Raw genomic sequence first — 14,639 nt, 5'->3', positions numbered from 1 at the left:
GTACAAATTCTTCTTCAACATTAAGATTCCTTCTTCATGTCCTGATTCCCAGCGATGAGGAATTTAAAGGACAGCTGGTTTTACTTCTTGGCAACCAATTACTAGAAGAGTCATCTGGTACTCAGAGCACCAACTCAATCATCTTATCTCTGCTCTGAGAGAATTTAGAATAAGTCTGTTATCACTCTCAAATGACCACTCTTCAAATATCTGAAGGCCACTATCTTATTCCCACTGACTTCATTGCTCCAAAGTAAATGTGCCATTTCTCTAATTTTTTCTTATTCAGCAGGATTTTTACTTTAAAAAAAAAAAAGAATTGCTACACAAAAGCAACCATGTTGTGTCTGATGAAGGCGGTGAGTCTACCGTGGCAGCCCACCCCCGCAGAGGCTTCTCATAGCACAGCAGAGACCCAGATGCCCCGGAACATTCCTCAGAGCGCTCGAGACCCATCACCAAGCACATCTGCCCTCTGCTGCTACAATCACGAGTTCTCTCTAAAGGATGACAACCATGCCTGCAGACAATGTGACCTGACCAGGAGGGAAGAGCAGGTTCTGCTGACAACCCTCTCTTCCTAAAGCTAAGTGGGGCCAGCTTCGTTAGTGGCCCCGTCACACTGCTCAGTCACTTGAAATTGTCACTGTGGTGACAAGTCATTCTCTTTCCACATTTATGTGACTGACGTTTCGACCCCAATGTAGGATTTCATAGTTACCTACATCAAATTCAGACCATCTCAAAAGTACACAAAGGAAATTATCTGGGAAGATGCTTTAAGGAAATTTTTGTGTACATATTTCTGGGGTTTGTTTATTTAATCACATTGACTCCTCTAATCTCAAGTGTAGAATAACAAAAGAGCCTTTTAGCTGATGGCTGCAGATAGTAATTTGGAGCATTTTGATCCTTACTGAAAGACAAACTTTGTTACTATGTAATTTTCTGTTAGTTGCTTGATCATTATTCTGGCTATTTTTTCACTTGATAAGAACAGTCTGCTGGGTCGTAGGGTAGCTCTATTTTCAACTGTTTGAGGAACCTCCATACCGTTTTCCACAGTGGCTGCACCAGCTTGCATTCCCACCAACAGTGTGTGAGGGTTCCCCTTTCTCCGCATCCTCTCCAACGATTATTGTTTCTTGTGTCTTTGATTTTAGCCATTCTGACAGGTGTTAGGTGATATCTCGTTGCAGTTTTGATTTGCATTTCCTTGATGATGAGTGATTTATAGCAGCATTATTTACAATAGTCAAATTTTAGAAGCAGCCCAAGTGTCTATTGATAGATGGATGGATAAAGAAGATAAAGATGTGGTATGTATACACGTGATATGGTATGACATATGGTGTGCATAAGATGTGGTATGTATATACATACAATAGAATAATATTCAGCCATAAAAAGGAATGAAATCTTGCCATTTGTAACAACATGGATAGAGCTAGAGAGCATAATGCTAAGTGAAATAAGTCAGAGAAAGACAAATACCATATGATTTCACTCATACATGGAATTTAAGAAACAAAACAAACGAGCAAGGAAAAAAGAGAGAGAGAGAGAAAGAGGCCAATGAAAAGACTCTTAACTACTGAGAACTAATGGTACCAGAGGGGAGGCGGGTGGGGGGACGGGTGAAATGGGTGATGGGGATTAAGGAGGGCACTTGTCCTGATGAGCACTGGGTGACGTACGGAAGTGCCGAATCACTATATTGTACACTTGAAATTAATATAACACTGTATGTTAAGTAGACTGGAACTAAAAAAAAAAAAGTTGGCGCAATTAGAACCTTGTTTTTTTACCTTTCAGACACATTAATACTGAAATGGCCCAAAAAACTTGGCAGACTTGTAAAAAGATTATTTTTCTATGTATTTTTAATCAAATATAAAAATATGCATAAGGTGATATGCCTAACACATAAATATTGATTGCAATGTAACTGATGCTATAGAATAACTGTTCATTCTTTGATCATGAGAAAAATAAACAAACAAACAGAAAGTACAGGATTGCTTTTGCCCAATTACCTACCTGCCTTCTAGAACTGTGCTGTGCTCTGGGCTAGAAAGTACACAATTCGGGCCAGATTGTACTTTCAAAAACATTTCCCCTTTTGTGATTGATGTATCATAGATATCAGAACAACACTGAGCTTTTAAATAATCTGCTGATATCATCTATTTTTCAGGAGAGAAGGGAGGCTCCTCCCTCAGTGTTCATGACTAAGGCTATCTGTATGGAAACAGGCTCGGGGTTGCTTAGGAATTCATTGGCTCCTGGCTGTTTGTTTCCCATTCTACTTGAAGCGGTAACGTTCAGTCTGCTTGAGATACCATCATTCATCTTCAGAGCCATGGAGTGTCATGCTACATAAAAAGAGGTTATTTTTTGAAACACCTTTAACAGATTCTTATCAAGTAAAGGAAGAGCCAAGGTAATGGTTGCATGTCTAACAGAAAATTAGAACATTCATGTACTTCAAGAGTCTCCCTGGCAGTTTTTTTTCTTTTGTTTTTTCAAAATACTAAAGTAATATATGTTCATTGTAACAAGGTAAATAATTCAGAGCCGTATAAACTTCCATTGCCTTCCCCCTTCTCATTCCAACCTATGCTCTTGAGGATGACCCATTTTAAAGCCTGATGTGTATCACTCCATGTTTTACCATGATTTTTATATAATCTTAAACACATATATACATAACACATTCCAGTTTTGTAACACAACCTATTACAGATCTGATATTGTTCGGCAATTTGCTTTTTAACTTAACATTATTATCACTGACATCTTTCAAAGCCAATATACACAGTTTGACCACATTGTTTTGAATGACTGAATAGTATTTCATTGTGTTAACATAAAATAACTTATATAGTCATTTCCCTGTTGAAGAAAAATTAAAGTCTTTGCTGAATGTTTGTTACTATAATGTTAGAGTTAACATACTATACATATTTCTCTATATATTATTTATTTCTGTAGGATAGGTGATATATCAAAGAAAATACAAATTCTTAATTTTTAAAAATGTTGCCTACTTACTCTCCCAAGAGACAGAGCCAACAGTATTAGTGTGTGACCTTTCCTCAACAACTTCGAGAATACTGGATATGGATATTATCAATGTTTCTAAATATTGTCAAGCAAGTGGATTTAAAATATCATGTTTTATTGTTTTAATCTCCACTTCTGTGGGACTAGTTTAAATATTCAGCTGCTGTTTTGTTGTAGTTCCTATTAAAAGTTATGTTCATCACTTGTCAAGGGACAATGAGCTTTTTCTACATTCCTTTTTTAAATCCTGAAGGGCACAGACCTTTATACTATTTGCCTTGTAAATGCCCCATGAGACTATAGTTGTTAACTTACCTACTAGAAGACTTAACCTTGCAATTCCATTATTTTAATTAAATGATGTTACCCAAATCAAACTACAGGATTCTAATTTTTAATCATCTCACCTAAGTTCAATCATAACAATCAAAAGAGGTTTTGTCAACCCTCTACCCTAGCTATCACAGCCAAATTACCAAAACATTAAAAACCAAGGGAGCAACCAAAATTTATACAGATTATCAGTAAAGGGTAACATGGTAAGAGGGTGGCTAGGGGCACCTTTGAATTAGGGGACAGGAAGGCTTATCTGCGGTGGTAATAATTAAGAGCATAGTGTCAAGAAAGAACCAGGTGCGTGCAGTTTAAGAAGAAGAGGGAATAAGGGAGGCATGGTCAAGAAACAGATGGGCCAACCTATCTAGGAAATAGCAAGGTGGGAGAGAACAGCAGGATATAGTAGGATGGATTGTACAGGTAGAAAGTGAAGTCGATCTGGGGACAGGAGGTAGGAGTCAAGAGTCTTGCTCCCACCTGTGAAGTATGAGGCCCATTACATATCCAAGTATGGATGAAGATAAGCAACTCCAGACGTGACTCCAGAGTCAAGGAAGGGGCCAGCGCTGACAATAGAGATTTAGGAGACATTGGCATCAAGATGCCACTGAAAGGCACTGGACTCCATAAGATCACATAGAGGTCATCCAGAGAAGTGAAAACATCAGAGAGTGCATACACCGAGATACAACATCACAGTTAAGCACCAAATGTTCTTCAAAAATACAGTTAATCAAAATTACACTATGTTGTAAAGACAGGACTTTGAACATTAGATGTGTCTGAAGTTTTGATATGCATTATTTTAGGGAATCTTATACTGAGTTGTAAGGCAAAAAATTTATATTAAAATACCAATAATAATCCCCAAAGCATTTTTTTGAGTTTAGATACTCATGGGTGAAGTGGCAGCATTCTGAGTGAGTCATGATTACAGATATATAGATACAAAGTGTTCTGGGTTCATGTGTAAACACAGGTTACTATCTGTCACAAAGCCTTACAGGATGCACATAAAGTACTGGGTAATGGGAGGAATTTTTTTAAAAAGATTTCTTATGTGAGACAGTAACTTAAAAACAAACTTAAGGACTTTGATTCCCATGACTTTGAGAGTCCCCTCCTTAAATTCTGCAACCTAGGGGCTTCCCTGGCCCCACCCTAGTCCTAGCCAGCTGACTCCTTTTAATTAGTCTGAGAACATGTGTTTCATTTCAATGATTCAAGTGATTAAATAATGAACGTGCATATGTCAATTAAAATATTAACATCAAAAATAAAAAGTCTCAGCTTAAGGTCTGAAAAAGCCTTGAAAATTGACAAAGGCCATGACCTAACAAAAGTGAAAGTAAATAGACCTCGACTAAAATTTTAATCTCGTAATTTAGTTTATATCATGTAATTGGTTCTTGGAGGGTCACTTTTCAAAGAAAAAGTCCAATACTGTAACCAAGTAAATCCAATGTATATTGAATTTTCAGTTCTCTTCACAAGTTTCTTTCCTCTTTTTGACAATGAAAGTAAGAGAAAGAGTGGCTTTGTCATGAAATTGAAACAAATACACAAAAAAACTTCAAAGATCAGTTTTGTTTTGAAGCCATGAAGCAAGTGCCAGGAATTTTCCAAGTTAATAGCTGAAACTCTTAAAATACCTGCTGGCTTGGAAAATCATATTTATATATTAAATACGAGTCGAATTTCTTAATCTACGTATAAACAATTTTAGCAGATAATCTATTTTCATGATTCATTAAATGTATTATTTTTAACATACAGATATATTAGAAATATGGAATGCATAAAATCTTGATTAAACCCAAAGTAATAAATACATAAGACTACATGAGTAACAATTTTATTCTAAAAACAAATATAGTATACTGAATGAATACAGCAATTTAAAAAAAAAGAGTAAAACAAAATGGACTTAAGAAATGCAGTTTGCTCAGGCACAAAATCAGATAATGGAGAAACAGTTTACTTTTAAATATCATTCACATTCCTCAGGTTGATTGGCACATTCATATCATTAACAGTTTATAGAAAATTTAGCTTGCAACAACAGCTAAACGGATCTGGTTTCAAAGTTCAGAAAAAAATTGTAATTACAAAGATCTGATATCTTTATTCCAAAAATGCTATAATTAAAATTAAATTTTTCATGTCATTTTAATCCAACTAAATAGACTTCATGGTCTAAAAACTTAAATTTCAAATTTCCTGTCTCATACTGCAATGGTAAGAAAATCAGGATAAATACACACAACGAAGTCTATACTTTCCATAAATAACTATATGAAAACTTGAAAAGAGAAAGAATTGAGTATTGTATATTTATTCAATAGCCGAAGAAAGAGCTAGCACATTTTTAATGTCAGACATGTAGCTATCTCATCATTCAATATGAGCTAGATAAATAAATAAAACTAATAGAAATGCAGCAAAGATTAAAGAAATACACTCATTCGAAAACAGAACAATGATCAAAGTAAGAGTGTTCACACAGAAGTCAGAAAGGCCATGGACAGTAAAAACATGTAAGAACAGTAACAGAAAAAGAAAAAGACAAGTAATAAAGTTGACTTAAATCAGTAGCACAGTTTTACTGAAGGCAACGTGATCACTATCCAATTCAGGGTTTAAAAGAGAAAGAGTCTTACTTACCTGAAAGAGGAACATACACAATACATAAAGCAAGTAAGAACAAAAGAGAACTTGGCTTCCATTTCCAATGACAGTTCCACATTTGATCTGAATGAAACATCCTGCAATGGAAGAAAGCAACCATCAGGACACTCAGTATTCAGCAAGGCATTAGGACAATCATAGTCCAAGTGCAGGTTTTCAGCAGAGATTGGAAAACAGAAATCGTTTTCAATCCTGCTTCCAAATAAAGAAGGAACTTTAACGGTGATAAACCAAATCACCTCTTTTAGGCTAATGAGGCAAAAGAAAAAAAAAATCCATGCATGTCATTTGCCATTTGGTGGCACCTTCCTTATCAGCGAATATACATAACAGGTGATTTCCCAATGAAGATGGGGAAACATTCAGATAATTCAAGTTCATTTATTAAAAAATAAAGCAATTTCAGTTTCAGCCTTCAGCATCACCAGTCACATGCCCATCTGGGTGGCAAGAGGATTTTATATCAACCTCTCCTATAATCTTCCAAAATTTATTTTTTAAAAGAATTTTATTTATTTATTTATGTGAGAGAGAGAGAATGAGAGAGAAAGAGAGCATGGGGGGGGTGGGGTCAGAAGGAGAAGCAGACTCCCTGCCGAGCAGGAGAGCCCTATGTGGGACTCGACCCTGGGACTCCAGGATCACGACCTGGGCCGAAGGCAGTCGCTTAACCAACTGAGCCACCCAGGCGCCTGATAATCTTCCAAAAATTTAGACTCCAAGGAAATGCTGTCATTTTATAACATCTGCTGCTTTACAAATGGAAATATTTAAAATAAAAATAAATTGTCCAATTGTCTTCTTTCCCCTAAAGCAATGAAGTACTAACATTCAAAAAGAATAACGTCTTTATGTATAACAATAGTTATCAATGTTTTTAAATGACTAGCAAACACCAAGTATTATAGAACTAGTAAATGACATTAGAGGGAGGGTCGATGCTTTGAAAATTCTCAATTATTTGTCTATACAGTAGTCTCATCTTTAAACTCAAAATTGTACCTAATAATAATTTAGATAGGAACATCCATATTATCTTGGCATCCAACAGTGGTATGATATCTTGCATTAACTCAACCCCATCAGAAGAGGCAAGCCTGTGAACAGGGCAGCAAGTATAAATGTCGGTCACCATAAGGGCCATAAGTGGATCGGTGAGCATGACAGCCATCAGGCAGGAAGATGGTTAAGTAGCAGTAAGAAATCTCCAGATCTTAAAATCTCCAAAGGGAGTTACCATGGTTCCAGGTGATAATTTAGTGTCTTTTTATTTCTAAAAAGAGAAACAACCAATAAGATACTGTAGGATCACAGTAATACCTTCTGTGTAATGCCTGAAGGTTGCTTATCTGGAGTAAATATGTAATACCAAACACAAAACCAGAAAAGTAGGAGAGGGAATACTCAAGTCAGCAAAAATAGACATCAAATGATTCCTCCACTTGCCTCAAGCCTTTATTTCCAATCCATCCTTTACTGTTAGAGACCACCTAAGCAGCAAAGAGAACAAGCTCTAGAGTCAGACAGACCAGGGTTTGCTACTTGTAAGCTATGCAACCCTTGGGAAATTTACTTGACCACCTTGCACCTCCTATTTCTCACCTGTAAAATAGAAAGGGCAGTAGAACCTAAACCATAGAGTTGCTAGATGACTAAATCAGATCATGTCTTTTAAGGACAGTGCCTGACACTCAGCACTCAACAAACATTAGCTATTACTACCATCCTGGGCATTCTAATAGAAGTATGGTTATTCTGTCCATACTAAAATCAAAAGAAAAGGCTTAAACAAAAACGGACAATAGGATGTCATAAACCAACACCAATCAATTGACTTCGTGACTACTTCTGGATCACCTGGGAACAGAAATGGAATGGATTATTCATGTCTGCCATGAATACAGAAATTTTGAGTAATGTCTGATATCCATGCCATGTTTTTATATTCATCCAACTAGAAGTTCTAGCATCACACAGCTCCTAATGGAAATTCTAAAGTGAGCAAAGCTTAAGATCTGACGAGTAATTTTCTGTATGGAGGGCATGTTTTAAAATACATCCATCCAAAACAGTTGAAATTTAAAGCAACGTTACTACTTACGAGAAGCAATATGCCACAGTACGTCATCATCATAATATAATAATAATGGATGTGAACTCTGGAATAGCAGAATTACAACCTGGTGCCTCTATTTATTGTGTGACTTTAGAGGCAAGTCCTTAAAACTCTGGACTATTTCCTCTTCTGTAAATAGGATATCATCCATCAAAAAGATAGAGATAATACTGCATGGCACTTGGTAAGGGCTTTAAAAATGGTAGACCATAGGGGTACCTGGGTGGTTCAGTTGGTTAAGCATCTGCTTTTGGCTCAGGTCATGATCCCAGGGTCTGGGATGGAGCCCCACATCAGGCTCTCTGCTCAGATGGGAGCCTGCTTCTTCCTCTCCCTCTGCTCCTCCCCCTGCTCCTGCTCTTACTCTCTCTCAAATAAATAAATAAAATCTTAAAAAAAAAAAGGGGGGGTAGACGATAGACTTCTGTTACATGGAAAGTTCACTCATTTGGAAGAATGGGTACATTTCCCATTGATGTTGGATGAATGTGGTGTTTCCAATTCATGCCATGGATGAATGAGTATGCTTCTAAAAAAAAAAAACACAATTATATATTCAAAGAAATTTAGAGCTGGGAAGACCAAAGATGAAGTCTAACCTTATATCACAGAAAAGGAAGCTGAGGACCAGGGAAATAAAGGAGCAGAGCATCAAAACTGGCTGCCTGTTGTACCATTAACAGTCAGGAGTGTCAGCCCAAGACAACTCCCAGCTTCTCAATCTTTGTGGCACATGACAGTTTTCCTTTATCTATATGTAAACAATGGTCCCCTCTTAGATTTACGTGCTCTCTCAACAATCCTCAAGGAATCATGTTTGTTAGCTTGGCAACATTCAATTCTATTTATTTCATCACACAACTTTCTTTTGCTACAACAGGTTCTGACAGTTAGGGATTCCAGACTCAATCCTGAAGCTGTTTTACAAAAGCTGCCTGCAATCCTTTCAGACAAGAGCTGCAAATGATGATGGAGCGCTTCGTGCATTCTGGGTCTCAAGGCTCCATCACTTCGTATTGAAAAGGAACCCAGGACAGGGCAAGCACTTGGAACCAAACTTAAACCCCATGACAAGTCAACTTTCATCCAGTTGACTGTTTACTGAAGAACAGAAACAAATTAAGAATAGAACAGAGGAAGGAAAGCACTGTGTGTCTTCTCAGGGGATCACTTAGCAAAGACACATCCCTGAGATTCAAACAACTTTCTCACAAGAACGGAAAATCCTGAACAGGGTTACTAAGGTTCTAAATGGGAACCATAAAAAACATAATGCAATCTTCTATCACTTAAGTTGTAGCCTCAAAGTTCTGAAGAGAGCAAGAACGTTTTTTTTTTTTTAACTAAAAGAGTCATACATAGACTTCTATCGCCTGAACAGAATCTAAAAATTATGCAATAAAACCAATCACTGCACAGGCAAAAATGTTACAAAGCTAAACTACTTGCCCAAGATCACGTAATCCGTGGTGGCAGTGCCAAAACACCCACTGGGTCACCTGGCTTCCAAGTCACCTACCTCTAACTGCAAACTTGCTCCCCTTTTCAAATGGCATAGGCTACAAAACACAATATGCTTGAATCCTATTTCAGGAACTCTAGAACTTAACCGTTCTATAGGAATTGTTTTAACGCCAGAATGACCCCTTGTAAATGCAACTGAATCCAAACACATCACTAAAATAATCTGTAATTTAGAAAACCTACCATCTTGCACCTCTTTAGTCCTGTGGGGTCCCTTAAAAGTCAAATTTAAAGAGAAATTAGTGAAGACATTTTGAAATCAGTGGAGAAATTGACATGGCACTAATTCTTTTACCCGCAATGGTCAGAATTACATTCACTCCCCATCTCCCAACTGTATTTCCATGTCAAATCTTATCACAAAGGGGCATGAGGAGTAGCACAGAGTACTTTAATTCTTCTAGAGTGAAGAGAAAGTAATTTGGTTTATTCAAGTCTGCTCATAATTGTATTTCTCCTTTTGGTTAAAGATCATGTTCCGAGCCAAAGCAATGAATAAAAAGAGAAAGTGCTATTCTATTACTCAATTCAAGTTCTTTTATTAAGTTGGGTTCACCCCCACTTCAAATAGGTAGAAGAATTTATTCTTCAAATCTGCACAGATCTTGACCCTTATTTGAGCAGAAAAATCCCTTGTATCATGACTTGTACCACAGGTGAAATTAAAAGGCGACCCTGAGAAACACATCTGAAAAAGAGTACTGTATCAATATCCTGGTTGTGGTATTGTGCTACAGGTTTGCAAAATGTTACCACTGGGAGAAACTGGGTAAAGGGTGCATTGAATCTCTACTATTTCTTCCAACTGCATGTAAATCTATAAACTTCTCAATAAAATTTTCAGTTAAAAAAGTAAAGCCTGAAACCCTGATGTATATAACTTAACATTCAGGTGATTCAGAAAATACTGTGTGTGTGCGTTTACAGAGAGTAGGGGGTGGAGGGAAGAAGAAAGGATGGAAAATAACAGAACTGGGGTAAACATTTACATTAAGTGATTCTGCATAAAGGATAAACAGGTGTTTGTATTATTCTTGCAACTTTTCTGTAGGTTTAAAATTATTTCTAAATAAATTTCAACACAGCCATCCACATTTACACTGAAGTGTATCAATGTTTATGTCATGATACTCCCATCACTATTACTGTTTCATCATTACCAGTTTGATAGAAGTAGCATCTCATTTGATTTTCCTTTATTTGGATTGGCATGTTCAAGTCAGTTTTGTAGTTTATTATAATAGAAATATTTTTCTTACTGATTTGTGAATTCTTTTTACCAATCCTATACGAAATATGTTCAGCCTTTGTCATGTGTGCTAAAAATGTTTTAAACACAGTAATCTTGAAGTTTTCCTTAGGGCATTCCAAATAATTCCATCCTGAGTAATGCTTATAAGGGAAAGTAAGATGATACTCAGGTAGCCACGTTCAAGTTTTATTGGCATTTTTAGTTATCACTGAAAAGTCCTTTAAATGTCATCGCCCCAGTCACCCAGTATGCATCTTAATGCCATCCAATGTAGATAATATAATAATGGCATCCAATCAGAAACAAAATGGAAAGATACGGGGGTTTTCTGCCTAAGCATGCCACACACATCGAACAAAGTCTTACTCTATTTAGTCTAAAGTCTAAATTGTCTCTAGAAACTTTTAATCATCCCATCAGAAATGTAAACTGTAAGAGAAGGGCAGTTAGAAAAATGGTCAAGTTTAAGGAAGTGGTTGTCAGTTTATTTTTAATGTATAAACTGATTCTCTTTCAAATCATTATTTCCAGAAATCAGAGTGACGCGTCCAGTTAGGCAGTAAAACTACAAGCTTCTAATATTTCCCATAAGCCAAGAGACAATAGCCTCATTCACCATTCACAGTGGAAAAGCACAATGTCATGTAATTTATATAAGCCATAAATGGAACGAACAGGAGCTTCATGCAGTTTGAGACCAGTTAACACAAGTCTTGCTAAATCTATTAAATTTCTTAGGATATGAAAAATATGTAGTCATTACAACTCCAAATATATTTATAAAATCTGTAATTCCATAACCTGAATGTCACAATATATTAATACTTTCTTCACAAAGAGTAGGCAGAAAATAGTTTGTGAGCTTGAACCCATTAAAATTAAAACTTAAAAGATAATAGAGTTTGTGTTCCCCATTTTAACATTTTTCAACAAGATAGTAAGAATATTTACTTTGGAAAGGCTGGTATTATTTCCATATTTTCTAACACACTAATATCTAAAAAGAATCTGATCATCTTAAACCATTCCGTTATGAGTTATAAACAGCAAAATGGAGAGAGAAACAGTTATAATCTGGCAAGAAATGGAAAAGCTTTCAGTCAAAAAAGCTCAATAAAGAAACTCAAATCAGGGTACTAAACTCTGTATTTTATGTGATTAAATATTCATATTTTTACTCTGTATGACAAAAGAAGTTTTAGTCACGTGCAATTCAAATGGGCTATATAACTTAACTGCATAATGAGGAATTCTGTACATTACCTGTTGATCAGTTTCACGTTTTATTTTAAAAATCGGTATTCACACTTTTTTTCATTTTCCATGAGATCTAAATTACCTAGGAAAGCTGAAAGGAAGCTACACAAATATCTGCTGTTAAAAACCTTACTATATTTTTAGGAAAAACTGAAGTTTAAAACAAATTCACATTCATTCAAAATGTGTCGCCTGTAGGTGAGAACCAGTCTTATGTGGGACTGTTGGCTGTATCCCAAGATAAATTACTTCAGGTTATACTTGCTGATTCCACTGGCATAAATGAAACCTTAAAAGTCACAGGTGTGGAATTACTTCACATGCAGTTTTAATAAAAATACTAGTTGTTTTCTAATTATACTGCTCACCACTAGGAACAGAGGGGTAGAGGGCTAGGCTTGTGGGCACTACTCTTTTCCTGTTTTAAAACTGTGTGCTGACTGGAGAGAGGAGGAGAAGCTGCGAGGAAGGGAAAGACAGGGCCTAAGGCGCATGTCTTTTCCCAGGTATTAAGCTGAAAGAGGAAATTTTAATGGAAATACTTAAGGATCCAGTAGCTGGGGAAGGGAGGGTGAATATCAATTTCTAGAAACACTTGTTTATTAGTGGAAGGGAGTAAAATCTCTGTCAGGGTACCTGCTCAAGATTAAGTAAAACATCAGAGGGAAAATTACATATTACAAGAAAAAGCAACTTCTGAATTGGCCACAAAAATAGGCCCTTTTTAGAGCAATCTTCCTTTTTGCATTCTGCAAGGCCCAGGCCCTGCTGGGTGGCCCTTTCGCGGGTCGCTCTGAGGAACCTCACCACTTCGATGGTAGCTCCATAAAATCAAAACCTTTTAGGTTTCTCTGACCATTCATAGCTCTATGTCCCCCACTTATAATTCAAGGCAGGTCGCGTCCCAGGTCCCATCCCGTAAAATGGCATATCCCTTTACTTTTTAATCTACAAAATACAACCAAGAAACTTTTCTGCGCGTTTTTTTTAACAATTCAAATAACCCAAATATCCAAGAATAACTTCTACAGTCAAGGGTGATAATGTGTAAAGTCAACATTTTCTCGGTATACCAGTACCTTTCCAAGCCCCCAGGTGTTGATCCAGGATCCCTCTTTCTTGGCAGGGCAAGGCCCCTGGATAGAGGAGCCGCGCCTGTTACTCCTTGTTTAATTTGACTCGAAAACACGTTTTCCCCATTCTTGAAGCCCTGCCCTTTTTATTATGCTTTACACCGCCCAAATGTGAGGTTTACCTCTCCCTGGGAAAAAAAAAAAAAAAAAAAAAAGCAAGCCGCACACACATGTCACAGCTCCGCCTGGCAATACCAGCTCACTCCTCAGTGCCTCAGGAGCCAAACTGAAGACAAACCGGTTTATTCTGTCAATGTAGTCCTTACAAAATCATTTAGTTGAGGTGGGGGTGGGAGGAGTAGATACGGGTAAAGGTGTGAAGGAATTCTCAGCTGAAAGGTGAGACTTACATGTTGGCATCACTGCGCTGAGGTCCCCAGGGGCCGCACGGTCATGGTCCACAGTCTTTCCCTGGTTCTGCTGCTCCGAGTTCCCCAGTGGAGACCCCGGGCGCCCGAGCCGAGCGCGGCGGCCGGACCCTCCTTCACGCTTTTTCTGGAGAGTTCATCGGGGTTTCCCGGCAGCCACTCCACGCCCGCGCTCGGGGCGGCGCAAGGTGGAAGGGCCGCGCGGCGGAGTTCAAGTGCGGATCGTCGCGGCTAGAGGGCGGGCGGGGCGGCAGGTTCCCCCTTACAGGCAAGTTAAAGAAAAGTTAGGGCGAGAAGCTGGGTCTGCCTCTGAGCTGGTGCTGGGTGCTCGAGGTGATCTTGGCCGGGAAGGGGTGGAGGGGTCTGACCCGGCAAGTCCTAGCCCCCGCCCGCGGGAGGCGGCACGTGGTCACCCCTTCTGTGGCTCTCGTTCCCCCCGCCCGCCCGCCCGCCCGCTGGCTGCAGCAGCTCCCAGCGTCCGTCCCCTCGGCCCGAGCTGGGGGCTCAGGTGCGGCTGCCCAGGCGGTGCGCGGCGTCTGACCGGGCCCCACGCGGCCCTGGGGCGGCCCCAGTCTCGACGCTCCGCTGCGGGGGCCGTCCCCAAAGCGCGGCTGCCCCACCCAGGATCGCCTGCCCCGGGGCAGAAAGGGAGAAGTCAGACCGCGAGGCAGGAGAGGCGCTCCCCCAACGGGCAGCCGGGTCGGGATGGGCGATTGGCGCTGGGCCTCGCTCGGCTCCCAGCGGGGGGAGGGGACGGGGCGGACCCGAGGTCACCAGAAAGCCGTGAGTCCTGAATTCAGGAGACTTCTCCGCGCAAGAAAGGAGACGCTCGGAATGCGGGCGGCGATGTGGGCATCTCCTCCCCGTCTGCTGGGATTCCGCGCTCTTACCCACGCAGG

At 39.0% G+C, this 14,639-nt stretch overlaps 1 protein-coding gene across 5 annotated transcripts in view; it reads right to left on the bottom strand.

Moving 5' to 3' along the window:
• Positions 1 to 14,387, bottom strand: part of ADGRG6 (adhesion G protein-coupled receptor G6) — a 136,164-nt gene extending 121,777 nt beyond the window's left edge. For 4 of the 5 annotated variants that reach the window (XM_025866120.2, XM_025866129.2, XM_073894015.1 and 1 more), the window contains exons 1-2: positions 13,723 to 14,387; positions 6,067 to 6,167 (exon numbers count right to left, since the gene is read on the bottom strand). In XM_025866120.2, coding sequence (XP_025721905.1) covers positions 6,067 to 6,167; positions 13,723 to 13,724 — 103 coding nt within the window. In that variant the 5' untranslated portion in view covers positions 13,725 to 14,387. The remainder of the gene's footprint in view (positions 1 to 6,066; positions 6,168 to 13,722) is intronic. The other variant, XM_073894016.1, reaches the window with a different exon arrangement.
• Positions 14,388 to 14,639: the final 252 nt, after the last annotated feature.

The sequence above is a fragment of the Callorhinus ursinus genome, unplaced genomic scaffold (assembly GCF_003265705.2).
Source record: "Callorhinus ursinus isolate GAN/ISIS: 27379988/994484 unplaced genomic scaffold, GSC_fseal_2.0 scaffold6, whole genome shotgun sequence".
In the NCBI taxonomy this organism is placed as follows: Eukaryota; Metazoa; Chordata; class Mammalia; order Carnivora; family Otariidae; genus Callorhinus; species Callorhinus ursinus.
The sequence above is the reverse complement of the archived record's forward strand: the minus strand, read 5'-3'. Positions and strand labels throughout refer to the sequence as shown.